This window comes from Pseudopipra pipra, chromosome W, assembly GCF_036250125.1.
Source record: "Pseudopipra pipra isolate bDixPip1 chromosome W, bDixPip1.hap1, whole genome shotgun sequence".
NCBI classification, from domain to species: Eukaryota; Metazoa; Chordata; class Aves; order Passeriformes; family Pipridae; genus Pseudopipra; species Pseudopipra pipra.
Window position 1 is genome coordinate 34453555 of NC_087580.1, and position 26479 is coordinate 34480033.

Consider the following 26479-nt stretch of genomic DNA (forward strand, 5'->3'; position numbering starts at 1 on the left):
CTCTGCTGGGACTCTTTTCTGGCCCAGTTCTGCACAGAGGCACCGACCCTGCAGCTGCAGAGAAGTCAGAGAGGAAAGATGTCAGGCAAACAAGCCAATGCAGAGTTCTTTATTTGGTTGAAGCAGACAGTGAGTACATTTCCCAGTTTTTACAGTCTGTGGGCCAGGCTAGAAAGGCAAACACTGAATTGAAAATGGTGGTTTTATATAAACAGATATATATATATCCTTATAGATATATTTATTGACATAAAGATTTTTTGATGTGAACAAATTCTCACAAAAATAACACTCCTATCAGGAGCAAAAAATAGAGAAGGTATGCTGGGCCTTTAATGAAGTCCATAACAGGATTGGCCTTTAATGAGGAAGATAACATGCAGCAGAACAAAAGTTTATTTCTTCTGAAAAACAACCAGTTTTCAGTTTCCTTAAGGCATCCTTGATCTCCTGATTCCTCAGGCTGTAGATGAGAGGGTTCAGAGCTGGGGGCACCACTGAGTACAGAACTGACAGGGTCAGATCCAGGGATGGTAAGGAGAAAAAGAGGGGCTTCAAGTAGACAAAGAATGAGGTGCTGATAAACAGGGAGACCACGGCCAGGTGAGGGAGGCACGTGGAAAAGGCTTTGTGCCGTCCCTGCTGAGAGGGGATCCTCAGCACAGCCCTGAAGATCTGCACATAGGAGAACAAAATGAAAACAAAACAACCGAACATTAAACAGGCAGTAACCACAGTGAGCCCAATTTCCCTGAGGTAGCCTGAGTGTGAGCAGGAGAGCTTGAGGATGGCAGGGATTTCACAGAAGAACTGGCCCAGGGCATTGCCGTGGCACAGGGGAAGGGAAAATGTACTGGCTGTGTGCAGCAGAGTATGGAGAAACCCAGCAGCCCAGGCAGTTGCTGCCATGTGGGCACAAGCTCTGCTGCCCAGGAGGGTCCCGTAGTGCAGGGGTTTGCAGATGGCAACGTAGCGGTCGTAGCACATGGTGGTGAGGAGGGAAAACTCTGCTCCAATGAAGAAGACAAGCAGAAAGGCCTGTGCAGCACATCCCATGTAAGAGATGGTTGTGGTGTCCCAGAGGGAATTGTGCATGGCTTTGGGGACAGTGGTGCAGATGCAGCCCAGGTCTGTGAGGGAGAGGTTGAGCAGGAAGAAGCCCATGGGGGTGTGCAGGTGGTGGTCACAGGCTATGGCACTGAGGATGAGGCCATTGGCCAGGAGGGCAGCCAGGGAGATGGCCAGGAAGAGCCAGAAGTGCAGGAGCTGCAGCTCCCTCCTGTCTGCGAATGCCAGGAGGAGGAACTGGGTGGGGGAGCTGCTGTTGGACATTTGCTGTTCCTTAGGACAGGGTCTGTTCAGAAAAGGAAAGCACAGGGAACAATTAAGACAGCCCCCTCTCAGCAAAGCCATCTCAGTTTTCAGGGAAATCTCCTCCAAGTCAAGGCATTTCTTTTCTCTGGTTTGTGCTCTCTGAGGGTGCTGTGAGGAGCAGGAGCTCTGGCCATGTGCTGCCAAGGACTCAGCTTTGCTCTGCTGCAGTGCAGACACGGAACTGGTTTGGGACAGCTCTCATGATCACAGGGGATGTCACATGGAACCCAGCTTTGATGGAAAAGTTCAATTCCTGTACTGTTGTCTTGGAGCAATTTGTACTGCAGAAGAGAGGCACAGAGTATCCTTAAAATAATTTTGACTCGGTTGTTTGGTTACAATCATAACACCTGGGGATGTTTTTTTAGGGGCAAATTTTTCTGGTGACAAATCTGAAGATTCTTGAGACAGGACAGGCAGAAGGGCTGTGCTCTGCATGGCTTATTGCAGGGCCAGGAGAGCTGCAGTGCCTCTCAGTCTGTTTCCCATCTGCCCTGAAGTTTCTGTTGTGCTGCCTTGAGGATGACTTCACACACAGATTATTCTTTAAAAACCTCACCAAGATCTGTGCTGAGAGCAGGGCAGCGCTACTTGAAAGGGCAGCTCTGTGAAGTGTCCCCTGTGCCAGCCCGGAGGTGCAGCTGTGCTGGACAGAGCAGGACAGGAGCCCTCCCACAGGGAAGCCAAGGGCTGGGACAGGAGAGTGCCCACCCCCAAGGGAAGGCTCAGCACTGCCCAGGATCCTGTGCTCATCTCTGATCCTGCCTGAAATATTCACCTTAGAGAGTAAAAGAGTTGGAATTTCAGTGCAGCCTCCTGAACTGAGAGAACAATGTCTATGCTACAATGCCCAAGCAGGAAACACACCTCAGGACTAATTCCTTTCCTGTAGCCCCTGTCTTTTCTGAGCTTTGCAAAACATTCTCCATTCAATATGCTGCAGTGATCTGGAGCTGTGAGCAGGTCTGACCCTGCAACAGCAAGACATGGAAAAGAACCTCCCTCCCCTGCCAGGTTTGCTCCTTGCCCACAGCCCTTCTGCCCCAGCCCTGGCAGCAGTTCCCTGGGTCAGCTGAGAGCTGCCCCTGGCAGGCAGCAGAGTCCCTGCCCAGCACAGCGCCCTGGGCTGCAGGACCCTGCTCTGCCCCACAGCCCTGGGCACCCCTGGCTGCACCCCTGGCTTCACAGCTCTTCCAAACTGCCCCAAAACAGCCTCTGCTCACCCATCCCATCAGTGGGGCTGGGCCAGCTTTAGGAGATGCCTCCAGGAGCTGCCCCTGCACTGCCCTGCAGCCACAGACTCACCATGTGCAGCCCTGCCAAGATTCCTCCTGCAGGGAGCTCTCAGCCCTCCTGCCAGTGCTGAGCCCCTTGAAGCTCTGTCTGTGCCCTGCTGGTGTCCCTGAGCTGCCCTGGCAGTGCCCTCAGCCCTGCTGGGCTGTGCAGAGGAGCTGCTCACCAGCAGAGCTGTCTATCTGCAGCACTGCCCTGTGTGCCAGGAGCCTGGCCCAGCTCAACAGCACAGCAACAGCCCCGAGGCATTTCATGACCCTCAGGGGGGTTTGGTGTTGTTTATGTGAGACTCAGTTCCTGAGAGGAAGTTCAAACTTTTCAAGAAGTCAAAATGAGATTGAAACACTGAAGTTTCTTGTAGTGCTAATAAGTCTCACTGAGGGACACAACTGAGAACTTCTCCCTGGGTTCCAGTTAGAGCAGAAAACTGCAGACAGTGATGGACAAGGATGGACAAGCAAGGGAAAGGTGGCTCTGATGCTGAATAAACTTTGACTTGTTTCCTTAATCCAGAGGACCAAGCCCTGACCCCCAGCCCCTGGGAAGGCAGATCCTGTCCCTGCCTCATTCCTCAGGGCTCTTCCTGGGGCACTGGGATATGGGATGTGCAATGCCAAGGGCAGGACCATGGGGTGGCACCTGCCAGGCTGCTGAGCAGGGACAAGGAGGCCATGAGGCCCCAGGGCTGCAAGGGCCACTCCCCTCCTCCTGGCATCAGGGGCACAGACAGCAGCCATGGCCAAAGGCCTGCAGAAGGTGGCTGTGTCAGGGCCTTTCAGCTTCTCCCCCTCCCTGTCTCCTCTCCAGCCCAGGCTGTCCTACGGTGTCCATGCCCTGCTCCTTTCCCTGCAGGCTGTCCTCATCTCCCCGGCTGCCCCACCTGGCTGGCACCTTCCTGCACTGACATCTCTGCGTCCTCCCTGGCTCTTCCTGGACACACAAAGCCTTGGGCTCATCCAGACTCCTGGGTGACATATTGCACCCCAGTGTTTTCCATGGAGTGAAATTCCTTTTTCCTCATGTCCACTCGGGACCTCCCCAGCTGCATTTGGCATTAATTCTTTCTTTCTCATGCTCCTTTCTGCTCTGACAAAAGGATCCACCATCTCTAAATCCTCCCTTCAAGCCCTCTCAGGGCTGTCCTGTACTGTCCTCAGTCTCCACACCATTGAGGCCGCAGCTCCTTAGCCCCTCTCTAGTGCTCATGTGCTTGAGACATTTAAAGCCCATCTTGGGAGATCTCTGGACACTCACTAATGTTTTTACAGATGAAAATATCGTGCTCATAGCCTAAGGAAATCACAGTTGCCATGAAAACCAGCATGCATTCTCATTGCTATGGTCAGTTACCATGGCAAATAGAATACATTCTCATTGCCACAGTCAGTTACCATGGCAACCGTAATACATTGTCATTGCTATGGTCGGTTACCATGCCAACCATAATACATTCCCATTGCTACAGTCAATTACTGTGGCAAACAGAATACTTCCCACTGCTACGGTCAGTTACCATGGCAACCATAATGCTTCCCACTGGTACAGTCAGTTACCATGGCAACCAGCATCCATTCCAATTGCTATGCTCAGTGACCATGGCAAACATCACACATTCCCATTGCTACAGTTGGTTGCCATGGCAACCATCATACATTCCTGTCACTACAGTCGGTGACCATGGCAACCATCACACATTCCCATTGCTATGGTGAGTTACCATGGCAACCATCATACAGTCGCATTGATACGGTCAGTTACCATGGCAACTACCATACATCCCCACTGCTGTGGTCAGTTACCATGGCAAACAGCATATATTCTCATTGCCACGGTCAGTTACCACAGCAACTACCATACATTTCCATTGCTAAGGTCAGTTACCATGACAACCATCACACATTTTCATTGCTACAGTCAGTTACCGTGGCAACAATCATACATTCCCACTGCTATGGTTGGTTACCATGGACACAGCATCATTCTCATTGCTACGGTCAGTTACCTTGGCAACCATCATACATTCCCGTTTCTACGGTCAGTTACCATGGCAACCATCAGACATTCCTGTTGCTACGATCAGTTACCATGGCAACCATCATACATTGCAATTGCCACGGTTGTTACCCTGGCAACCATCATACATTCCCGTCATTGCAGTCGGTTACCATGGCAACCATCACACATTTCCATTGTTATGGGCAGTTACCATGGCAACCAGCATACATTCCCATTGCTACAGTCGGTTACCATGGTAACCATCATACTTCCCACTGGTACAGTCGATTACCAATGGCAAACCACCAGACATTACCATTTCTATGGTCACTTACCATGGTAACCATCATACTTCCCACTGGTACAGTCGATTACCAATGGCAAACCACCAGACATTCCCATTTCTACGGTCACTTACCATGGCAACCATCATACTTCCCACAGGTATAGTCAGTTACCAATGGCAACCAGCATATATTCCCGTTGCTACAGTTAGTTACCATGGTGTCGTGGTTTGAATCTTGTTTTCCCCCAGAGGCTAAAGAAAAGTGGTAGACCCCAAGGGGTGGAAACCCCTGGAAGTTTTGAAGTTCTGCCCAATGGGCGCTCCTGCAGAAATGTAAACGTATCACAACCAGACCGGAAGAGAAGAGTTGTAGTTTTGGTTGTTGAGGAGAGGTGGCCATGTTGTAGAGACACGAGGTAGGGGCTCTGTGCCCCTTGGGGCCTCTGGCCCCCTCCCAGCCCCTGGCTGGGGGCTGCAGGGACCTGGAACAGCATAAAGCTGGGCTAGGTGCCTGTAGTTATGCTGGGAGATGTTTTCTCCATGGGCGCAGAGCAGCAGCCGATGCTGACCAGAGAAATGATGGCAGAGAGCCAGAGATAAGAACCTGAACTGGAAGAGCAGCAGAAACAACACGCAGCACCGGAGAGAAGACTCCTGGAAAGGGAGAGAGAGAGAACCAGCAGCTGAGAGACAGAGTTTGGGGTAAGACTGTACCAGATCCCCCAAAACTCCCTTGAGACCCCTCTTGGCGAAGAGGGACATGGACTCCTATTTTGGAGAAGAGTTTTAGACATGCAGCACCGGAGAGAGAGAGGAGCTAAGAAGCTCAAAAGACGTCCTGGAGCTGGACCGGGACGGCCAGATGGAATGCAGGGGGAGTTGACCTTGGCTCCCCCCTCGCACTGCTGCCACGGTGGCAGCCTGAGAGACAGGGCACAGAGGTCCTGCAAGCTTGAATCTCTTGAGATACCAGACCGTCAGGAAGACCCCCCTGTGTCTTCGGGATATGACGTGGTGATACGACCTTGTCTGGGGTTACGAAGCCCACGGAAGACCCCTTCGCCTGCGTCAAGGGGGCCGAGGGAGCTCGGTACCTCCCTCGTGAGTGCTGGCAGAAAGCCAGCCACAGCTGCTGCATGTGGAGAAGACAGACAGAACCTGCTGCCTTAGAAGATGCTGCTGATTAAGGACTGGAAGGGATCTGTTCTTCTTTCCCTCCTGGACTTTCATTTGGAGGGGAGAAGAGATCTGATCCACTGTAAATACTATATGTCATGGTAGAGGTAGTTGTGATCGTGTGTATAATGTGATATGGTATTTATTTGTACAGTCATTGTAATATATTCCCTTTCCCCCACTTTGAGTCTGGTGTGTTTTGTCTGGAAAAACCCATCTCACATTGGGTTGAGATGTGGGAGGGGGGATAGAGTTAGGGAATTGGATTTTGGGGCTATCTCAAACCATGATAGAGGGAAAGTGAGGGAAAATGGGAGAGTGAGGGGAAAATAGAGGATAATGGGGGGAAATGAGGGAAAATAGGAGATAATGCAGAAATGGGAATAATGGGGAAAATAGGAGATAATGAGGAAAAATGGGGGGGGAATGGGGGAAATAAGGGGAAATAGGGGATAATGGAGGAAATGGGGGAAAATGGGGGGAAAATGGGGGAAATGAGGGAAAACAGGGTAATGGGGAAAATGGGGGATAATGAGGGAAAATGGGGAAAATAGAGGATGAAGAAGGAAAATGGGGGATAATAGGGGAAAAATAGGGGGTCACTACAAGACCCCCCTTCCCATCAGACTCTGAGGCATCTCTGCTCTCACCTGCCTCCCCTTGCTGATTAATTAACCACTCGTTAATTACTAACAAGTAATTAACCCCCCAAAACCCACAGAACCCGTCCGGCAGTACAGCAGCTTTATTTGGGGTGGGGTCAGCACGGCCTTGTGTCACCAGAGCAGAGCATCGGGGGGGCCAAGCAGAGCCAGGGGATCCCAAACCCCTTCCCGGGGGGTCCCACCCCCCTTTTTCGGGGGGTCCCTCAGGGCTTTTCCAGCTGGGAGTCGCCGGGGAGGGTCCCCACGTCCTGGTAGGTGGGTTGGACCCCCCGGGAAATGTCCTCATACATTGAACACTCGTCCAGGTTCAGCCCCTGAAAGCAGGGAAAGGGGGGGATTCGGGTCGGTTTGGGGGGGTTTAGGGGGTGACAGACCCCCCCAGCACGATTTTGGGGCACGGGGGCCCCCGGAACATCACCTCGTAGAGGTTTTCTTCCTCGCATGTGGTTTTTTCGGGGTGCAGCAGCTGCTCGTTGGCCCAGCGCTTCTGTGGGGGGGAACAGGGGGCATGGGGGGGGTTGGAGTGGCCAGGGGGGCCTTGGGGACACCAAAGTTGGATTTAGGGGTGGCTAGGGGGGGTTTAGGGATGGCCAGGGGGAAAAAAGGGGGCACAGGGAATTTTTGGGGTGGCCAGGGGGGTTCTGGGGGGCAACAGGGGAGATTTAGGAGTGGTGGAGGGGGGGGTTAGAGGTACAGGGGGGGTTTGGGGTGGCCAGGGGGGGTTTCTGGGGGCACCAGGGGGGATTTAGGGGTGGTCGGGGGGGAGGAAAGGGAGCACAGGGGGGGTTTGGGGTGGCCAGGGGGGTTTTGGGAGCACCAGGGGGGAATTAAGGGGTGACGGGGGAAAACTAAGGGTGGCCGGGGGGGGGGGGTGGCCAGGGGGGTTTTTGGGGGCACCAGGGGGATTTTGGAGTGGCCGGGGGGGGTTTCTGGGGGCACCAGGGGGGATTTAGGGGTGGCCGGGGGGGGGGTTGGGGGGCTCCAGGGGTTTTGGGGTGGCCAAGGGGGGGTTGGGGGCACTACGGGGTATTTAGGGGTATCCGGGGGGGGCTTGGGGGCACCAAGGGGGAATTAAGGGGTGACGAGGGAAAACTAGGGGTGGTCGGGGGGCGTTGGGGTGGCCAGGGGGGTTTTTGGGGGCACCAGGGGGATTTAGGTGTGGCCAGGGGGGTTGGGTGTCTCTGGGGAGGACTGGGGGGATTTGGGGATGGCAGGAGGAGATTGGGGAGAACTGGGGGGGAATTGGGGAGAACTGGGAGGTACGGGGGGTTTGAAGGGGTTTTGGGGCATCCGGAGGGGAATTGGGGGTACCGGGGGGGGTTGGGGGTGTCGGGGGGATTGGGGTTACCCAGGGGGGGATTTAGGGGGACCTGGGGGGCAATTGGTGTCCCCAGGGTCTCAATTAATGTCCCCAATGTCTCAATTGGTGTCCCCAGTGTCCCAATTGGTGTCCCCAGTGTCCCATTTACGGGTCCCAATGTCCCACCTGGTGTCCCCAGTGTCCCAGTTGGTGTCCCCAATGTCCCAGTTGGTGTCTCAATGTCCCAATTAGTGTCCCCAGCATCCCAGTTGGTTTCCCCAATGTCCCAATTAGGTGTCCCCAGTGTCCCAATTGGCGTCCCCAGTGTCCCATTTAGGGGTCCCAAAGTTCCAGTTGGTGTCCCCAGTGTCCCAACTGGGGGTCCCAGTGACAGAACTGGGGGTCTCAGTGTCCCAGTTGGTGTCCCCCTGTCCCAGTTGTCCCAGTGTCCCAGTTGGGTGTCCCAGTGTCCCAGTTGGTGTCCCCCTGTCCCAGCTGTCCCAGTTTGTCCCAGTGTCCCAGTTGTCCCAGTTGTCTCAGTGTCCTAGTTGGTGTCCCAGTGTCCCAGTTGGTGTCCCAGTGTCCCAGTTGGTGTCCCAGTTGTCCCAGTTTCCTAGTTGGTGTCCCAGTGTCCCAGTTGGTGTCCCAGTGTCCCAGTTGGTGTCCCCCTGTCCCAGTTGTCCCGGTTTGTCCCAGTGTCCCACCCTGAGCAGCAGCAGCAGCCCCGGCCCGGCCGAGCAGAGCAGCAGCAGCACCCCCTGCGCCGTCAGGATCCGGTTCTTGGTGCTCTCCCTCAGCGCCAGGAACGGGGCGGGAACCGGCTCTGCGGGAACGGGGACTGGGTAACTGGGAGGGACTGGGGTATACTGGGAGGGACTGGGGTATACTGGGAGGGAGTGCAGGGCACTGGGTTATACTGGGAGGGCCTGGGCTATACTGGGAGGGCACTGGGTTATACTGGGAGGGACTGGAGGGCACTGGGTTGTACTGGGAGGGCACTGGGTTATACTGGGGGGGAGTGGAGGGCACTGGGTTATACTGGGAGGGACTGGGTTATACTGGAAGGGCACTGGGAGGGACTCAAGGGGGATACTGGGAGTGACTGGAACGGACTGGAGTAGGACTGGGGGCACTGGGAGGGTATCAAAGGGGATACTGGGAATAACTGGGATGGACTGGGGGGCACTGCAGGGCACTGGGATGGACTGGGGGGGCTCGTGGTAGCACTGGGTTATACTGGGAGGGGACTGGGATGGACTGGGTTATACTGGGAGGGGACTAGGATGGACTGGGAAAGACGAGTGACTCAGATGAGACCCCCCAGCCCCCCCTGACTCCTCCCCGAGACCCCCTGGACCCTCCCGAGGGTGCCGCAGGGCTGGGGGGCACTGGGATACCCTTGGAGGGGACTGTGACAGACTGGGTTATACTGGGATGGACTGGGGGCACTGGGCTATACTGGCACCACGCTGGGGGCACTGGGAGGGACCAGGTGACTAAAATGAGCCCCCCCAGCCCCCCCTGACACCTCCCCGAGACCCCCTGGACCCTCCTGAAGGTGCCGCAGGGCTGGGGGGCACTGGGATACCCTTGGAGGGGACTGGGATGGACTGGGTTAAACTGGGAGGGACTGGGCTATACTGGTACCATGCTGGGGGCACCGGGAGGGGCCGAGTGATCCGGCTGAGACCCCCCCGCGCCCCCCACTCACCGAGGACCCTGACGAAGGTGCCGCAGCTCTGGGCCGTCTCCCCCCCGGACTCCACGCGGCAGAAGAAGAGCCCGGAGTCGTTGCGGGACAGTTTGGGGAAGGTCAGGGTGGAGCTTCCCCCCCCTTCCTGCACCACCCGGTCCATCCGGCGGCCCCCCCGGGTGGCCACCACCTCCTGGGGCCAGGGGCAGCTCCGGGGGACCTCCCCGAGCCCGGGGGGACACGCCTGGAGCCAGGTCAGGGCGGTGTCGGGGGGGCCTCGGAAGTGGCACTCGAGGGTCAGGGGGGTCCCCATGGGCCTCTCGCGGGAGGGGGGCCCCCCCCACACCCGGAGCCACCCCCGGGGCGGGGCCGGGGAGCAGGAGGGGCTCGGGGGGCTCCCGGTGGTCACGGTCACGGGGGTCGGTGTCTCGGGGGGCTCCGGGGGGGGAGGCGGGGAGGGGGTCGGGCACGAGGCGCAGCCTTCGGGGGGGGGGCTGGGAGCACTGGGAGCCTGCGGGGACAGAGGGGGGTTATGGGGGGTCCCCCGGAGCTCCCCAACCCCCACGGAGGGCTTCTGACCCTGAGGGGGTCACTGGGGGTCCCTGTCCCTGCTGGAGGGGGGTCTTTGGGAGTTCCCAGAACTGTGAGGGGTCATTGGAGGTCCCCCCGGGGTCTCTGAAGGTTCCCCAGACCCATCGGGGGGTCATTGGGGCCCCCCAGCCCCTCCCAGTTCCCCCCCTCCCCCCTCTCAGTTTCGGTTCCCTGTCCCAGTTTGAGGACAGGAAATACTGGGGGGGGAGGGGGTAGGCAGGGGACATTTTGACACAGGTGTGGGGGACAAAACCCGATGCTGAGACACCCTGAGACCCCCCAGACCCAAACCCTGAGACCCCCAGACCCAAATGGAGACCTTGGGATCCCTAAGACCCCCAGAACCAAATCCTGAGCCCCCCAGACCCAAACCCTGAGACTCCCTGACCCAAACTGAGACCCCCTGACCCAAACTGAGACCCCCAAGACCCAAACTGAGACCCCCAGACCCAAACCCTGAGACCCCTGAGACTCCCAGACCCAAAGCCTGAGATCCCCAGACCCAAATCCTGAGCCCCCCTGACCCAAACTGAGACACCCAAACCCAAACTAAGACCCCCAGAACCAAGGCTCCCAGACCCAAACTGAGGCCTTGGGACCCCTGAGACCCCCAGACCCAAAGCTGAGACCCCCTGACCCAAACTGAAACCCCAGAGACCCCTCAGACCCAAATTGAGACCCCCCCAGACCAAAACTGAGACCCCCAGACCCAAATCCTACCTGCGAGGAGCAGGATGAGGATGAGCAGGGGTCTTGTGATCTCCCAGTTTGGGAGAGGCCTCCGATTTTGGGGAGCCCCCTCCATCCCCCCACTGTCCCTGCCGAGGCCCCAAAAACAGGAGATGCAGCCCAGTGACCCGGGAGGCCGCGCCCACCCAAAATTTCCCCGGGGGGAAGGGCTGGGGGCCACGCCCATCCATCCCCCGACCTGCTGCCTCAAAATCCCCCCAGGACTTCTGAGGGGAGGAATTTTGAGGGTCTCAGGGGACTCGGTTTGGGTCTTGGGGTCCTCCCAGGTCCCCCCTGTCCTTCTTCCCTCCTGCCCCAGGCCCTGAGCTGAGGACGGAGAGCCCGGAGGACAAATCCCCCCGTGAGACCCTGGTGGGAGAGGCCGTTTTGAAGGGCTCCCCGGCGCAGGAAGGCAGCGGGGAGGAAAAGGGCCGGAGATCCCCCCGCAGGAGGGGCTCCAAAGCCAGCCCAGGGTGCTCTGAGGAGGGAAGAGCCAGCCTGTGACAGGAAGGCAGCCGGAGATTCAACAATTGCTTTAGTGTAGAGCACTGTCCTGTCTTATCCTGTACTCCTGGTAGTTTTAGTGTTTCTATTGTGCAGTAAATAATTCTGATGAAGATCTTTTGTCTGATCATTCGTAACCCTAAATAACTCATTTCTATCAAGAGATCTGATTTGCCATCATTAAAACCTGGAGGACAAAAGTGGTTCAGTCACACCTTTGTAATTCCTCTAAACTGAAAGTGTTGGCATAATCCAAGGCTGAGGTTGGATCCAGCAGCCCCCAGCACCCCACAGGAAGTTGGGAGCTCAGGGGGGCTACCCCCCTTTGCCAACCCCCCTGTGCCGAAAGACCCCCATGGGACTGTGGGACCTGCCAGACCACCCTCCCTTTTCCACCCTTCTCGCTGTTCCTTCCACTTTCCCATTGTCCCCTCCATCCCCAGCCCCCTCATGCTCAGTTTGGGGGTCCCACCCTCCCCTTTCCCCACTCTTCTGACTTCTCCCACACATTTCCCATCATCATCCAAACCTCAGAGCCCTCCCCCCCTCCACTTTTGGGGAGTCCCTCTGCCCTCTCACTAACTTTGGGGTCCCACCACCCCTTTATCCCCTCTGATTCCCATTTTCCCACTGTCTGCCCCCTTCCCACCCCCTGCTCACCCGAGAGCTCCTCGCCCGCAGCCAGGAGGGCTCCCAGCACCACCAGTGCCCAGAGAAGTCCCTCCAGAAAAGGGGTTGGGTGGGGTCCTGAATGGGCTCTGAGTATGTTTGGGGGTCCTTGAGGGGCTGTGGGGAGGTTTTGGGGGGTCCCAGCACCTTTTAGGGTGAGCTGGGTGCCTACTGAGGGGCAGGTCCCCTCTCAAAGCCCCCCCAGAGCGGGTTGACACAGGGGGAACACAGGGATCCCCATTTCTGATCCATCCCGGGCTGATTCTCCCCCCCAAACTTGGCTCCACCCCTTGGGATTCCCCCAAGCCCCTTCCCCACTGTCTCCCATAACCAGGACTGGGGAGAACTGAGAAGGTTTACTGGGATCACTGGAAGCAGCTGGGTGGTGTCAGAATAAAAGCAGGGGAGGGAGGGACACAGGACACCCCAAAATCCTCGTGGGGATGGGGGGGGGGTCCAGCCACCAGCTCAGGAGCTCTGTGGGGAGAGAAAAGGGGGTGACACCACAGTGGGGGCCTCATGGCACAGAAACAACAGAGGGACATTGTGGAACCTTGTGGAATCAACAGGACATTACAGAATCACAGACTCAAAGAATATGCCAAGGTGGAAGGGACTCACCAGGATCACCAAGTCCAACACTTAACCCTGCCCAGGACCATTCCCAAGAATCACACCCTGGGTCTGAGAGTATCATCCAAATGCTGCTGGAGCCCTGGCAGCCTTGGTGCTGTGCCCACTGCCCTGGGGAGCCTGTTCAGTACCCTCAGTCCTGTCCCTGGTCCCCCCAGAGCAGAGCTCAGGGCCTGCCCCTCCTCTGCCCCTCCCCAGGAAGTTGGACCTGCAGTGAGGTCTCCCCTCAGCCTCCTCTTCTCCAGCTGAACACACCAAGTGCCCTCAGTGTCCTCACACACCTTCCCCCCAAGGCCCTTCCCCATCTTTGTTGCCCTCCTTTGGACACTCTCCAATGGCTCAATCTCTCCCTTCCATTGTGTCCCCCCAAACTGCCCCAATGGTGCAGGTGAGGCCGCCCCAGGGCAGAGCAGAGCGGGACAATCCCCTCCCTGGCCTGGCCATGCTGGGCCTGATGCCCCCAGGACAGGCTTGGCCCTCCTGGCTGCCAGGGCACTGCTGACTCAGGGCAACTGGCCACCCACCAGCACCCCCAGGGCCCTTTCCCACCACTGCTTTCCAGCCTCTCCTTCCCAGTCTGTCCGTCCATGCGGGGTTGCCCCATCCCAGGGCAGAATCCGGCATTTCCCCCTGTGGAAGTTCTCTGGGCTCCTAAAGAGCCATGAGGTCACGGGATGTCAAAGAGTCACAGGGAGCTAAAGGGACCCTTGTGACACTGTGAGACCTCATGGAATCAAGGAACCTTTGAAGCTGTGGAACCTGATGGAATCAAGGAGCCATTGTGTCATATGGGGCCTCATGTAATCAGAGGAACCCTGTGGAATATCATGGAATCAAGGGGCACCTGTGACACTGCAGGGTCTCACACTCCAGAAGGAACCCTGGGACACTGTAGGATCTCATGGAACCAAGGTGCCATTGGGACACAGCATGGGTGCATGGAATCAGGGCTCCATAGTAAAAGTCCACGGCCTCATGGAAAAAATGAATCCTGGGACACTGTGGAACCTCATGGAAACAAGGGGCCATTGTGACACTACAGGGCCTCATGGAGACAAAGGAACCCTGGGACTTTTTGGAACCTCATGGAGTCAAGGGCCAGTTGTGACACTGCAGAGCCTCATGGAACTAAAGGAATTGTGGAGAACATCCCGGTAACAAGGGAACACTGGGACATGCAGCTCCCCGTGGAACCAAAGGAGCTCCAAGACATTCTGGAATTCATGGAACCAAGGGGTCATTGTGACACTCCAAGGCCTCATGGAGACAAAGGAAAATTGAGACACTGTGGATACTCGTGGAACCAAGGGGCCATTTGACACGTGGGCCCTCATGAAACCACGGGAACCCAGAAACATTTTGGAATTTCAGGGAACCAAGGGGCCATTGTTACACTGTGGAACCTCAGAGAATCAAGGGCCCAGTCTGACAGTGCAGGGCCTCATGGAGCCAAAGGAATCCGGGGACACTGTGGAACCTCATGGAATGAAGGGGCCAATGTGACACTGCAGAACCTCATGGAAGAGTGGGAACAATGAGACACTGCAGAACCTTGTGGAAACAAGGGGCCTTTGTGACACTGAGCAACCACCTGGAATCAAGTGGTCCTTGGGACACTGCAGAGCCTCGTGGAACAAAAATGCCCTTAAAGATTGTGGACCCTCATGGTATCAAGGGTCCATTGTGACATGTCAGGGCCACATGGAACTGAAGGAAACCTGGAACACAGCAGAACCTCATGGAATCAAAGGGCCACTGTGACCTGTGGGGCCTCATGGAACAAAAGGAATCCTGGGCAACTGCAGAAACACATGGAAGCAAGTGGCCACTGGGACATGCGGGGCCTCATGGAATCAGGGGAGCCCTGGGACACTGTGGGACCTCACAAAATCAAGAGGCCATTGTGACACTGCAGGGCCTCTTTGAACCAAAGGGGCCTTGTGCTGGGCTGTCAGAGGCCAGGGCAGGGGCAGCTGCAGAGCCCCTGGCCCAGCCATGAGTCACGGGCTGAGTCATCAGCTCCTGCTGAGAGAAGGGACCTCACAGGCCCTTCCCCAGCCACCTTCCTGCTCTTGGCCTGTCCCTCTGAGATACTGTTGTTGATACTTAAATTTGTCATTTTGGCAATATCAGCTGAAGACCAAGAAACTTTGTTTTCCTCACAACAACCAACTCCCATATTAGTCTATTAGATTTTTCATGCTGATTTTGCCAGTTCCAAGTTAATGTCTGTTTTCTAATGTTGCAGCAAATCAAAAGATGATTTAGATATGCCAGCAGGTTGTCTTTTACCAAGAGCTTCTTCAATCTCATTGGATTTTTGGGATTCATAAAAGTGTAATTTAAACAGCTGTTTTGATTGGCAACACCAGGAAATTTTAGGATTTTTTCCAAAAAACACCTGCTGAATGCAGTTTGATCCTTTTCTAGTAGTTTGTAATTGCACTGTCTGATAATTTGACTGCAAGCCAGCAGGTTAACTGAAAAGCAGAGTTTCAGGTTTATTTTAGGTATGTGATGACTTTGGCAACCAGTGATGAGTTGTGCCAACATGGTCCCAGCTGCCCTCAGAATGCTCCCAGTCACCCCCAGTATGACCCCAGCCACCTTCACTGTGGGCCCAGTTGCTCCCAATATGATCCCAGTTGTGCCCAGCATGGTCACAGTTGCTCCCACTTCCTCCCGGTGTGATACCAGTTGCTCACAGTTGTCCCCAGCAAGGTCCCAGTAGCTCCCAGTTCCTCCCAGTGTAATCCCAATTGCTCCCAGTTGCCTGTAGCACAGACCCAGTTGCTCCCAGTATGATCCTCGTCTGATCCCAGTATGATCCCTGTATGATTGCAGTTGCCCCCAGTTTGTCCCAGTTGCCTCCAGCATAGATCCAGTCAATCCAAGTATGATCCCAGTCTTCCCCCAGTATGGTCCCAGTCAATCCAAGTTGCCCCACTGTAGATCCAGTCACTCCCAGTTGCTCTCAGTTGCCCCCAGCATGGTCCAAGTCGCTCCCCATGTGGTCCCAGTCACCCCCAGGATGGTTGCAGACACTCCCAGTATATCCCAGTTGCCCTCAGCATGCTCATAGTCACACCCAGTTACTTCTACTTGCCCCAGGATGGTTCCAGTTTCCATCAAGATGATCCCAGTCAATCCCAGTTTATGCCAGTTGCCTCCAGCATGCACCCTGTCACTCCCAGTTACTCCCAGTTGTTTCCAGCAGGATCCCAGTTGCTCCAAGGATGTTCCCAGTTGGCTTCCAGCCTGGCCCCACTGGCTCCCAGTTCCCCCCTGCGTAGTTCCAGTCACTCCCAGTTTGATCCTGGTCCTTTACAGTCACTCCCACTATAATTCCAGTATGGTGCTGGTCACTCCCACTATGATCCCAGTCACTGCCAGTCACTCCCAATAGGATCCCAGTTGCCCCCAAGGTGGTCCCAGTTGCTCCCAGCCACCCCCAGGATGGTTCCTTTCACTCTCAGGGACTCCCAGTCTGAGTCCAGTATGGCCCCAGTCACTCCCAGTCACTCCCTGGAGGATGCCATTTGCCCCCTGCATGGTCCCAGTTGCTCCCAGTATGATCCCAGTATGAGTCCAGTCATCCCCAGTAGGATCCCAGTAACTTCCAGAGACTTCCAGTACTAATCCAGTTTGATCCTGCTCATCCCCAGTATGGCTGCAGTCCCTCTCACACACTCTCAGTAGTATTGTAGTCACTCCCAGTAAGACCCCAACAGGACCCCACTAGGGGCCCAGCTGCTCCCAGTAGGATCCCAGTTGCCCCCAGCAGGGTTTCAGTTGCTCCCATTCACCCCTACTATGGTTCCAGTCCCTCCCAGTATGAACCCTGTCACTCCCAGCCACTCCTTGTATATCCCAGTTGCCTCCAGCATGCTCCCAGTCAGTCCCACTACGCTCCCAGTCACTCCCAGTATGATTCCAGTCACTCCTAGTCTCTCCTAGTATATCCCAGTTGCCTCCAGTGTGGTCCCACTCACTCCCAGTTGCTCCCAGTAGCTTCCAGCATGATCCCAGTTGCTCACAGCCACTCCCAGTCACCCCCAATGGGGTCCTAGTGCCTCCCAGTATGATCCCAGTAACTTCCGGACACTTCCAGTACAAATCCAGTTTGATCCCACTCATCCCCAGTATGGCTGCAGTCCCTCTCACACACTCCCAGGATTATTGCAGTCACTCCCAGTATGATCCCAGTATGACCCCAGTAGGGGCCCAGCTGCTCCCAGTATGATCCCTGTTGCCCCCAGTGTGGTTCCAGTTGCTCCCAGTCACCCCTACTGTGGTTCCAGTCACTCCCAGTATATCCCAGTTGCCTCCAACATGCTGCCAGGTGCTCCCAGTATGATCCCTGTTCCCCAGTTCTGGTCCCACTGGATCCAGTCCGGGTCTCGGTGTATCCCGGTGTCCCCCCTGTCCCCCCACCCCGGTGTCACCCCCTTTTCTCTCCCCACAGAGCTCCTGAGCCGGCGGCGGCCGCAGCCCCTCCCCAGGGCCTCAGGCCCAGACTGGACCCCCTCCATCCCCGTGAGGATTTTGGGGGGGTCGTGTGTCCCCCCCCTCCCCTGCTGCCACTCTGCCTCTGCCTGGCTGCTCCCAGTGATCCCAGTAAAGCTTCCCAGTTCTCCCCAGTCCTGGTTATTGAGGGAGCAGTGGGGGAGGAGCTTGGGGGAATCCCAGGGGGTGGAGCCGAGTTTGGGGGGGGGCAGAACTGGCCCCGGGATGGATTGAGAATGGGGAACTCCCTGTGTTCCCCCTGTGTAAACCCGCTCTGGGAGGGTCTTGGTGGGGCACCTGCCCCTCAGTAAAGCACCCAGCTCACCCCAAAAGGTGCTGGGACCCCCCTAAACCTGCACACAGGCCCTGGAGAACCCCTCAAACATACTCAGAGCCCATCCAGGACCCCACCTAACCCCTTTTTTTGGGGTACTGGGACCCCAAATTGAGTTGGATGAAGATGGGGATTGGGGAAATGATGTGGAAGATGTGAGAGGAGGGAAAAATGGGGGTTGGGACCCCCAGAGTAATCCGGGGGGGGGATTGAGGGGACTATGGAAAAGTGAAAGGAAGAGGGAGAAGCATGGAAAAAGGGGGGTGGTCTGGTGGGTCAGATGGTCCTATGAGGGTCTTTGGGCACAGAGGGGCTGGGAAAGGGGGATGGCCCCCTGAGCTCCCAACTTACTGTGGGGTGCTGGGGGCTGCTGGATCCAATCTCAGCCTTGGGTTATGCCAACACTTTCAGTTTAGAGGAATTACAGAGGTGTGACTGAAACACTTTAGTCCCCCAGGTTTTAATGATGGTAAATCAGATCTATTGATAGAAATCAATTTATTTAGGGTTACAAATGATCAGACAAAAGATCTTCATTACAGTTATTTACTGTACAATAGAAGCACTAAAACTACCAGGAGTACAGGATAAGATAGGACAGTGCTCTACACTAAAGCAATTGTTGAAGCAATTCTACTCAAGCTGGCAAAAAAGCAATAATTCTTAATTAGAGATGGATGGAACTCCCTCAGACCAACGTTCATGGGGAGATCTCTGCTCTCAACCTCCAGCAGTGACCCTGGGGGGGTCCCCAGCTAAGGCAGGAATCTGCACACACCCCCACGAAGGGTTCTGTTGGAAGAAGCTGCCCCTGGGAAAGGGGACTGGCCCTTTCTGGTAGAAACCTCAGTCCGCTCAAGTGCAAAGGGCCGCTATGACCCCCCCCAAAGGACAAGACAGTTGGGGAAGGAAAGAGGGGCTTGGCTACCAGAGATCAAAGATTTCATGAGGTAAAACCAGGTTCAGTTCAGGCTGAGGGCGCTGCGGCACCGCCCGTGCGAACATTCCTGACGGGAGCGCGGCGGGCGGAGGGCGGAGGGGGCGGGGGCTCTGTACAGGCGGTGCGCGCGCAGAGCGCCGTGGTTGCTTCCGGGAAGCAAAGATGGCGCTGGCTCCGTGCTGCACTGTGAGCTGGCGGGGCCTGCGGGAGAGCGGGGCTCCGGGGATCCCCCCGGGGGCTGCGGGGAGCGCGGGTGTGGGTGGAAAGGCTGGAGGGCTCGGGAGGGTTTAGCCGAGGGGTTCGGGGGTTCCCGAAGGGCAGAGCGCGAGGCCTGGAAGCCGCGGAGGGGGTGGGGGGCTGATCGAGCGCCCTGGCTGCACTGCGCAGGCGCGCCGGCGGAGTACTCATGAGGAAACTGCAACTCCCATGAGGCTGTGCGCGATCCGCCATTACTTTTCCCACCACAGCGCCCTTGCCGGCCTGGTGGACCGACCCCAGGGAACTGGGATCCCAGTGACCCCCCCGAACCCCAGAGACCCCCAACACTCAGCACACAGAGACCCCACAGGGAGGGGGGCCCGGGGGTCCCCTAAAGCCCAGCAGTGGGGTTCAGGGGATCTTCCAGGCCCCAAGGGAGGGGTCCTAGGGATGCTCCCCAAATCCGGGGGAGGAGATGTACCACATCTGGGTAAGGGGATCCCAGTGCCCCCGGTATATCCCAGTGACCTCCCAGTGACCCTCAGTACAGCCCAGTAACCCCCTCAGTGACTACCCAGTGTGTCCCAGTGACTCCCACTGCCCCCCAGTATGGCCCAGTGATCCTGCAGTGAGCACCCAGTAACCCCCAGTATGGCCGAGTAACCTGCCAGTGTCCCCCTGTGTGTCCTGGTAATCCCCCAGTAACTCCCCAGTCCTTCTCAGTGCCCTCCCAGCATTCTTCAGTTCCCCCCAGTCCCTCCCAGTGCTCCCTGGTTTCCCCCAGTGTGTCCCAGTATCCCCCAGTAATCACCCAGTGCCCCTCAGAGCCCCTCAGCTGTCCCCAACATATTCCCAGATGCCTTTGGCCTTTCTGTGAGTGTGTGTGTGTGGGGGGGGTGTTTTTGGGGTCAGTGTCCAGGGTGGTCCTGGGGTGAGATGCAGAATTTGGGACATCAGGGATGGGGTTTGGAGACAGTTGGGAGGGATTTGTGGACAAGGGAATTGGGGGTGTCAAGGGGGAATTGGGGCCGTGGGGAGGCCCTGCGAGAAATGGAGACACCAGGGGGGTCTTGAGGTGTTAAGGAGGGAACTGGGGACACCAAGAGGGTCTTGGGGACACCAGGGGGGTCTCAGGGTTGGGTTTAACACCGAACTGCAGCATCGCAAGCTGGTGGTGCTGACCCTCCTCTCCCCCCAGGGCCCCATTAGCCCCCTCAAATATCCCCCAACACCCCTTTAAATTTAATCCTCTCCTCCTACAGATCCCTTTGACCCCCCAGTGCCCCAAAGACCTTTTAATTCCCCCAAATGCACCCAAAGGCCCCCAAAACCCCCAAATTCCAATCAAACACCCCCAGATCCCCCCAAATCTCCCCCAGCCCCCCCTCAAATCCCTTCCAACCCCCTCAAAGAGGGATCACCCGGCACCCTGGGACAAGAACACAGTGGGCTGTACTGGGGGTACTGGGCTGTACTGGGAGGGCACTGGGGGGGCTCAGGTGTCCCAGGACAGAGTGGCCCAGCTCCAGGAGAGATCTGGGGAGCAGTGAGGAGGTACTGGTCTGTCCTGGTCTGTACTGGTCAGTACTGGTCTGTACCCCCAATCCCCAAAGCCCCTCCCCAGCTCCTCCAGCCCCTCCCAGGCCCCTGACTTGGTCCTGCTGCCCCTTGAGCATCTTCAGCAGATGCAGAACCAGGCATTTCATCAGCAAATGTGCAGCTGACACCAAGCTGGGGGTGTGTTGATGTGCTGGAAGGCAGGAGGGCTCTGGAGCACAAGTGGTGTGAGGAGAGGCTGAGGGAGCTGGGGGTGTTGAGGCTGGAGAAGAGGAGGCTCAGGGGAGACCTCCTGACTGTCTGCAAGTCCCTGCCAGGAGGTTGGAGCCAGGTGGGGGTGGGGCTGTTCTGGCAGGAAGCAGCAGTAGGACAAGAGGGCTGGGTCTTGAGCTGTGCCAGGGGAGGTTTAGGTTGGATATTGGGAAGGAATTTTTTGCTGAGAGAGTAATCAGGCCTTGGAATGGTCTGGGCAGGGAGGGGGTGGAGTCAGTGTCCCTGGAGGTGTTGGAGGTGAGAGTGGATGTGGCATCAGTGCCATGGTCTGGGAAGCACGGCGGGGTTGGATCCAGGGTTGGACTTGATGATCTTGGAGGTCTTTTCCAACCCCGCTGATTCTGTGATTCTCTGATTGCCATTCCTGTGGCAGCACATGCTTGAGGCTCTATCCCCAGGGTGATAGAGATGTCTGTCCATATCTATCTCCAAGGTTAGTCTGTAAATGTGTGGTGTTAGAAAAGCAGGCTGAGTTCTGGGCTGGTTGTAGAAGGAGAAAGAAGCCCAGAGGCCAGTGCAAGCAGGCAGCCCTCAGCTTGCACATGATGTCCCCTCCCTGCAGGTTCCTATCCTTGAGCCCAGGCCCTGAGGTGAGGCTGAGAATAAGTGCAAGGCAGAGGTGCTGCTGAGGAAGGAGAGCCCCGTGGTGGGAAAAAACAGATGAAGCTGTGAATGCCCATCCCTGAGCAGGTGCTGTGTCCATCCCCTGTGTGCCAGGTGAGCTGGGGCTTTGCTGCAGAGCTGCGGGCGCTGATTTGAGCGTCTCCAAGTGCTGAGATGGTGGGCACCCAGGAACACAAACTGTGCCTGGCCACAGAACCTGCAAGGAGGAGCAGAGAGAGCCCTGTCAGTGTGGGGGTCCAGGTTGTCCCTGTGCCTTCCCCTGCAGGCCCTGGCTGTCCCTGCTGGGCCCCTGTCCATCCCCATCAGGTCCCTGCCCGTCCCCCTGGGCTGAGCTCCCCCCAGGAAGTGCCGTGGAGCTGAAGCTGCTGCCATCCCCCCCCTGCAGCCGCTGCCCCAGCCAAGGGAGCAGCAAAGGCAGGGCCAGGAGCAGAGGCAGCAGCAGGGGAGCCCTGGGGGACCGGGAAGGTCTTGTGTGGGTCAGGAAAGAGGCGCTGGGCACGAGGCCGGGGCTGTGCTGAGCAGGCCCAGCCCTCACATCCCCCCAGCCAACGCCGGCTGCCCGGGGGGCTTGGGAGGGACCCCCAGCCCGTGTGCCCCACACTGAGCTGGCAGAGAGAGAGCCAAGGGACAGGGCCACGGGCAGGGCCACGGGGGAGGGACAGGCAGGGCCATTGCAGGGCCACGGTGACGGCACAGCCTGTGGCAGCAGAGCTGCCCAGGGCCGGGGGCAGCTGGGGGTGTTGGTACCAGGCAGTGGTGGGGCCGAGCAGAGCACGAGGCCTCTTGCAGACCCCTGGAGCAGCCTCCCACTTGCCAGCCCCACCCTGGTGGGGTGACACTTTATCCTCCCTACAGGACACTTCCCCCGAACTCTTTAGAGGGCATTTTGTGTCTCTTCCTGGTTGCTGATTCCTTCTGGGGGCCTGAGGGAGCCTCTGCAATCCCATCCATGGCCACAATCTCCTCTCCAGAGGAGAGGAGACTGACTGCAGACTTTGCAGAGAAATTTGTATCCCTAAGTGCTGATCTATCTTTGGGACCCAAGGGATCCTCTGCCATTCCATCCATGCAGCAGGAGTCACCCTCCTGCCTTTGACTCCCTGCAGAGGAACAAGTGCCCTCTCTCTGTTTGGGAGAAGCCAGATGCTGCCCCTGGGCCATCAGAAGTGGTGCTGAAGCCTCTTTCAGCCCAGCTCCCGGTGCAGTTTTCTCATCCCCTCACCGAGTGCCCGCTCCCCCAGTCGGCACTGACCAACCACAGTGTTTGGCACACGTGGTTTGGTGGTTTAGAGAAACAGCCCCGAACTAGTAGGGGGCCAGAGAACCTCGAGGAAAAGCCCTGGAGAGTTTTAAGTTACACTACAGTAATACAGCTTTTGATTAACATATAGCAACTCAATCAAGTCCCCATGAAATGACCTCACTTCCCTCATCCTCCCAATTAAACACCTTTTTCTGAGCTGAATCTTCATATTTTGGAGTATTTTTTGGCTGAATCTTAACTTTTTGCAGTTTAGGGGGAGGGGTTCATCCTTCTGTTTCTGAGGGGTTTTTTGCCTGAATCTCGGTGGTTTGGGTTTTTCTGGGTTGAATCTTGGTGTTTTGGAGGTTTTTATGGACACAGGATGCCCAGTGAGTTCTAGAGATGGACTTGGGCAGGAGGAACCCCCAAGCCAATGCGCTCAGCCCTTGTTTTCCCCCCATCAGGATTTGTCCTTCCCAAAGCTTGGGCGGATGGAGGAGGAGGCTGCGAGGAAGAGGAAGATGCCTTGGGCCCCCCAGGCAGGTGAGGAGGAAGTCAGTGTCCCTTTGGGCGGGTGTTGTGCTGGCTCTGTCAGCCGAGCATGGCCCCGGCTGCAGGACAACCCCGCTGGCGCCGCCGTCCTGCCGGGGCCGGAGTTGGGGGGATGTCCTTGGCCTTCCCTGTGGGCCGGAGGCAAATCCCCTCCCTGTCCTTCTTGCTTCCTGCCCCAGGCCCCGAGCTGAGGACGGAGAGCCCGGAGGACAAATCCCCCTGTGAGACCCTGGTGGGAGAGGCCGTTTTGAAGGGCTCCCCGGTGCAGGAAGGCAGCGGGGAGGAAAAGGGCCGGAGATCCCCCCGCAGGAGGGGCTCCAAAGCCATCCCAGGGTGCTCTGAGGAGGAAAGAGCCAGCCTGTGCCAGGAAGGCGGCCAGAGCTTGAGGCGGAGCTCTGAGCTGGTGGTCCCTGAGCAGCCTCCCAGCAGAGAAAAGCCCTTCAGATGCTTGGAATGTGGAAAGAGCTTCAGGCAGAGCTGTGACCTCCTCAAGCACCAGCACATCCACACTGGGGCACGACCCTACTCATGTGGGGAATGTGGGAAGAGCTTCAGGGACAGCTCCACCCTCCGCACCCACCAACGCATCCACACTGGAGAACGGCCCTACAAGTGTGGGGAGTGTGGGAAGAGGTGTCGGACCAGCTCAGATCTCGTCGTGCACCAGCGGACGCACACAGATGAGAGGCCCTTCCGCTGCACCGACTGTGGGAAGGGCTTCAAGCAGAACTCCCACCTTGTCACCCACCGGCGCATCCACACCGGGGAGAGGCCCTACAAGTGTGGGGAGTGTGGGAAGAGCTTTAGCCACAGCTCCCACCTGATCCGGCACAAGCACATCCACACAGAAGAACAGCTCGAAGAAGGGGTGGGAAAGGGGGGTAGGGGGAGGAGGGAGGGAGGGAGAGTGGGAGTGGATGTGCAGTGGGGGTGCCTTATTGTCCCCATACCTTGTTCCCTGGAGAGCGGGGGAGGCTGGAGAGAGGGGGGAGCTTAGAGAGCCCTGAGAGCCTGGAGATGGGGGAGCTCGGGCCCCCTGTGCTGAGCCAGCGGTTGGGGCCGTGCTGTTGGTGCCAAACTGCCCCTGGTCAGGCTGAACCCAGAGCCCGCCCACGTGTCAGGGAGCCTAATCCGCTCCCTGCTCTCATTGCCCTGGGGCAGCCTCTGGTGTACCCCCACCTGTGGGGCTGTTTGGTTGCCCTGGGCACAGCAGGCCCTTGTGTGGGTCCCCCCCTGCGATGGGGGTTGGTGTTGCTGGGTCAGGCCCCGCCGGCTCCATTGTCAGCCCGGTGCCGGGGGGGGGGACACAGCGGGTTTGGGGCCCCCTGGGAGTGCCGGGGGTGGGTGTGGAGCCCGGGAGCTGCGGAGTGTGGAGGGCAGAGCTGGGGGACCCCTGGCAGCCTGGAGGGGGGAGCACGGAGAGGGAGGAGCCTCAGGACCCCTGGGAGCCTGAAATGGGGGACACGGAGAAGGGGAAGCCTGGACAGTGGGGACCCCTGGGATCCCTGGGACAATGAAGTGGAGAACCTGGAGAGGAGGAATGTCTGGGAACGTGCACCCAAAGGCGAGAGTCAGAGGAGAAGGGACCCTTGGGACCCCCAACACCACAGAGGAGTCAGAGGGTCAGTCAGGGGTGACCCTCTGAACCCCAGAGGGAAGAGAACAGAGATGGGGAACTTCTGGGAGAATTTTTTTGGGCTGCATGTTCATAGTTTGGAGTATTTTTTGGTTTAACTCTAACTTTTTGCAGTTTGGGGGGGCGAGTGTCTTCTTGCTATTTCTGGGGTTTTTTTTGCCTGAATCTTGGTATTTTGGAGGGTTTTATGGACACAAGACGCCCAGTGAGTTCTAGGAGGAACCCCCAAGCCAACGCGCTCAGCCCTTGTTTTCCCCCCCATCAGGATTTGTCCTTCCCAAAGCTTGGGCGGATGGAGGAGGAGGCTGTGAGGAAGAGGAAGATGCCTTGGGCCCCCCAGGCAGGTGAGGAGGAAGTCAGTGTCCCTTTGGGCGGGTGTTGTGCTGGCTCTGTCAGCCGAGCATGGCCCCGGCTGCAGGACAACCCCGCTGGCGCCGCCGTCCTGCCGGGGCTGGAGTTGGGGGGATGTCCTTGGCCTTCCCTGTGGGCCGGAGGCAAATCCCCTGCCTGTCCTTCTTGCTTCCTGCCCCAGGCCCCGAGCTGAGGATGGAGAGCCCGGAGGACAAATCCCCCCGTGAGACCCTGGTGGGAGAGGCCGTTTTGAAGGGCTCCACGGTGCAGGAAGGCAGCGGGGAGGAAAAGGGCCGGAGATCCCCCCGCAGGAGGGGCTCCAAAGCCATCCCAGGGTGCTCTGAGGAGGAAAGAGCCAGCCTGTGCCAGGAAGGCAGCTGGAGCTTGAGCCAGAGCTCTGACCTGGTGGTCCCTGAGCAGCCTCCCAGCAGAGAGAAGCCCTTCAGGTGCTTGGAATGTGGGAAGAGCTTCAGTCAGAGCTCTCACGTGCTCCGACACCAGGACATGCACACTGGGGCACGTCCCTACACGTGTGGAGAATGTGGGAAGAGCTTCAGCCAGAACTACCACCTCCGCACCCACCAGCGCATCCACAGCGGGGAACGGCCCTACAAGTGTGAGGAATGTGGGAAGAGCTTCAGCCGGAGGTACCACCTCTGCACCCACCAGCGCATCCACAGTGGGGAACGGCCGTACACATGTGAGGAATGTGGGAAGAGCTTCAACCGGAGCTTTCACCTTCGTTCCCACCAGCACATCCACACTGGAGAATGTCCTTACACGTGTAGGGAATGTGGGAAGAGCTTCAGTCACAGCTCCACCCTCCGCAAACACCATCGCATCCACACTGGGGAACGGCCCTACAAGTGCTTGGAATGTGGGAAGAGGTTTCCAACCAGGGGCAATCTCTACACGCATGAGCGGACGCACAGGGATGAGAGGCCCTTCTGCTGCACCGACTGCGGGAAACGGTTCAAGGAGAAATCCCATCTTGTCACCCACCGGCGCATCCACACCGGGGAGAGGCCCTACAAGTGTGGGGAGTGTGGGAAGAGATTCACCCAGATTGGTGTCTTAACCAAACACCAACGGACCCACCGGTAAGAGAAGCCCTACCAGTGCCCCGACTGCAGGAAGAGCTTCGGCCGCTGCTTCCACCCCTAATGAAGCCCCTGGTGTTGAGGCAACCCCTGGAGTCCAGTGACTGTCAGTCCATCCCTTTTGACCACAAAGGGCCAGTCCCCTTTAACAGAGGCACGTTCTTCCAACAGAACCCTTCTTGGGGGGTGTGTGGAGATTCCTGCCTTGGCTGGGGACCCCCCAAGGTCACTGCTGGAGGTTGAGAGCAGAGATCTCC

The 26479-nt window shown here is 57.4% G+C and overlaps 2 protein-coding genes across 2 annotated transcripts in view; one reads left to right on the forward strand and one right to left on the reverse strand.

Moving 5' to 3' along the window:
• Positions 1–26226, forward strand: part of LOC135405001 (zinc finger protein 420-like) — a 44492-nt gene extending 18266 nt beyond the window's left edge. The window contains exons 2-4 of the mRNA XM_064639722.1: positions 23562–23915; positions 25569–25769; positions 25938–26226. Coding sequence (XP_064495792.1) covers positions 23562–23915; positions 25569–25769; positions 25938–26226 — 844 coding nt within the window. The remainder of the gene's footprint in view (positions 1–23561; positions 23916–25568; positions 25770–25937) is intronic.
• Positions 6852–11220, reverse strand: LOC135405559 (B-cell antigen receptor complex-associated protein alpha chain-like). Its single transcript, XM_064640267.1, has 5 exons — positions 11094–11220; positions 9801–10293; positions 8794–8912; positions 7208–7276; positions 6852–7103 (listed from the first exon to the last, which is right to left on the reverse strand). The coding sequence occupies exons 2-5, from the start codon at positions 10093–10095 to the stop codon at positions 6993–6995; spliced, it is 594 nt and encodes a 197-aa protein (XP_064496337.1). The 5' UTR covers positions 10096–10293; positions 11094–11220; the 3' UTR covers positions 6852–6992.
• Positions 26227–26479: the final 253 nt, after the last annotated feature.

Excerpts from the sequence above, each read along its gene's own strand:
- LOC135405559 (XM_064640267.1), bottom strand. The coding sequence starts at position 10,095 with ATGGGGACCCCCCTGACCCTCGAGTGCCACTTCCGAGGCCCCCCCGAC. Across the intron at positions 8,913-9,800 it reads CACCTTCGTCAGGGTCCTCG|AGCCGGTTCCCGCCCCGTTC; the intron begins GTGAGTGGGGGG and ends CCGTTCCCGCAG. Across the intron at positions 7,277-8,793 it reads GGCTGCTGCTGCTGCTCAGG|AAGCGCTGGGCCAACGAGCA; the intron begins GTGGGACACTGG and ends TCCCCCCCACAG.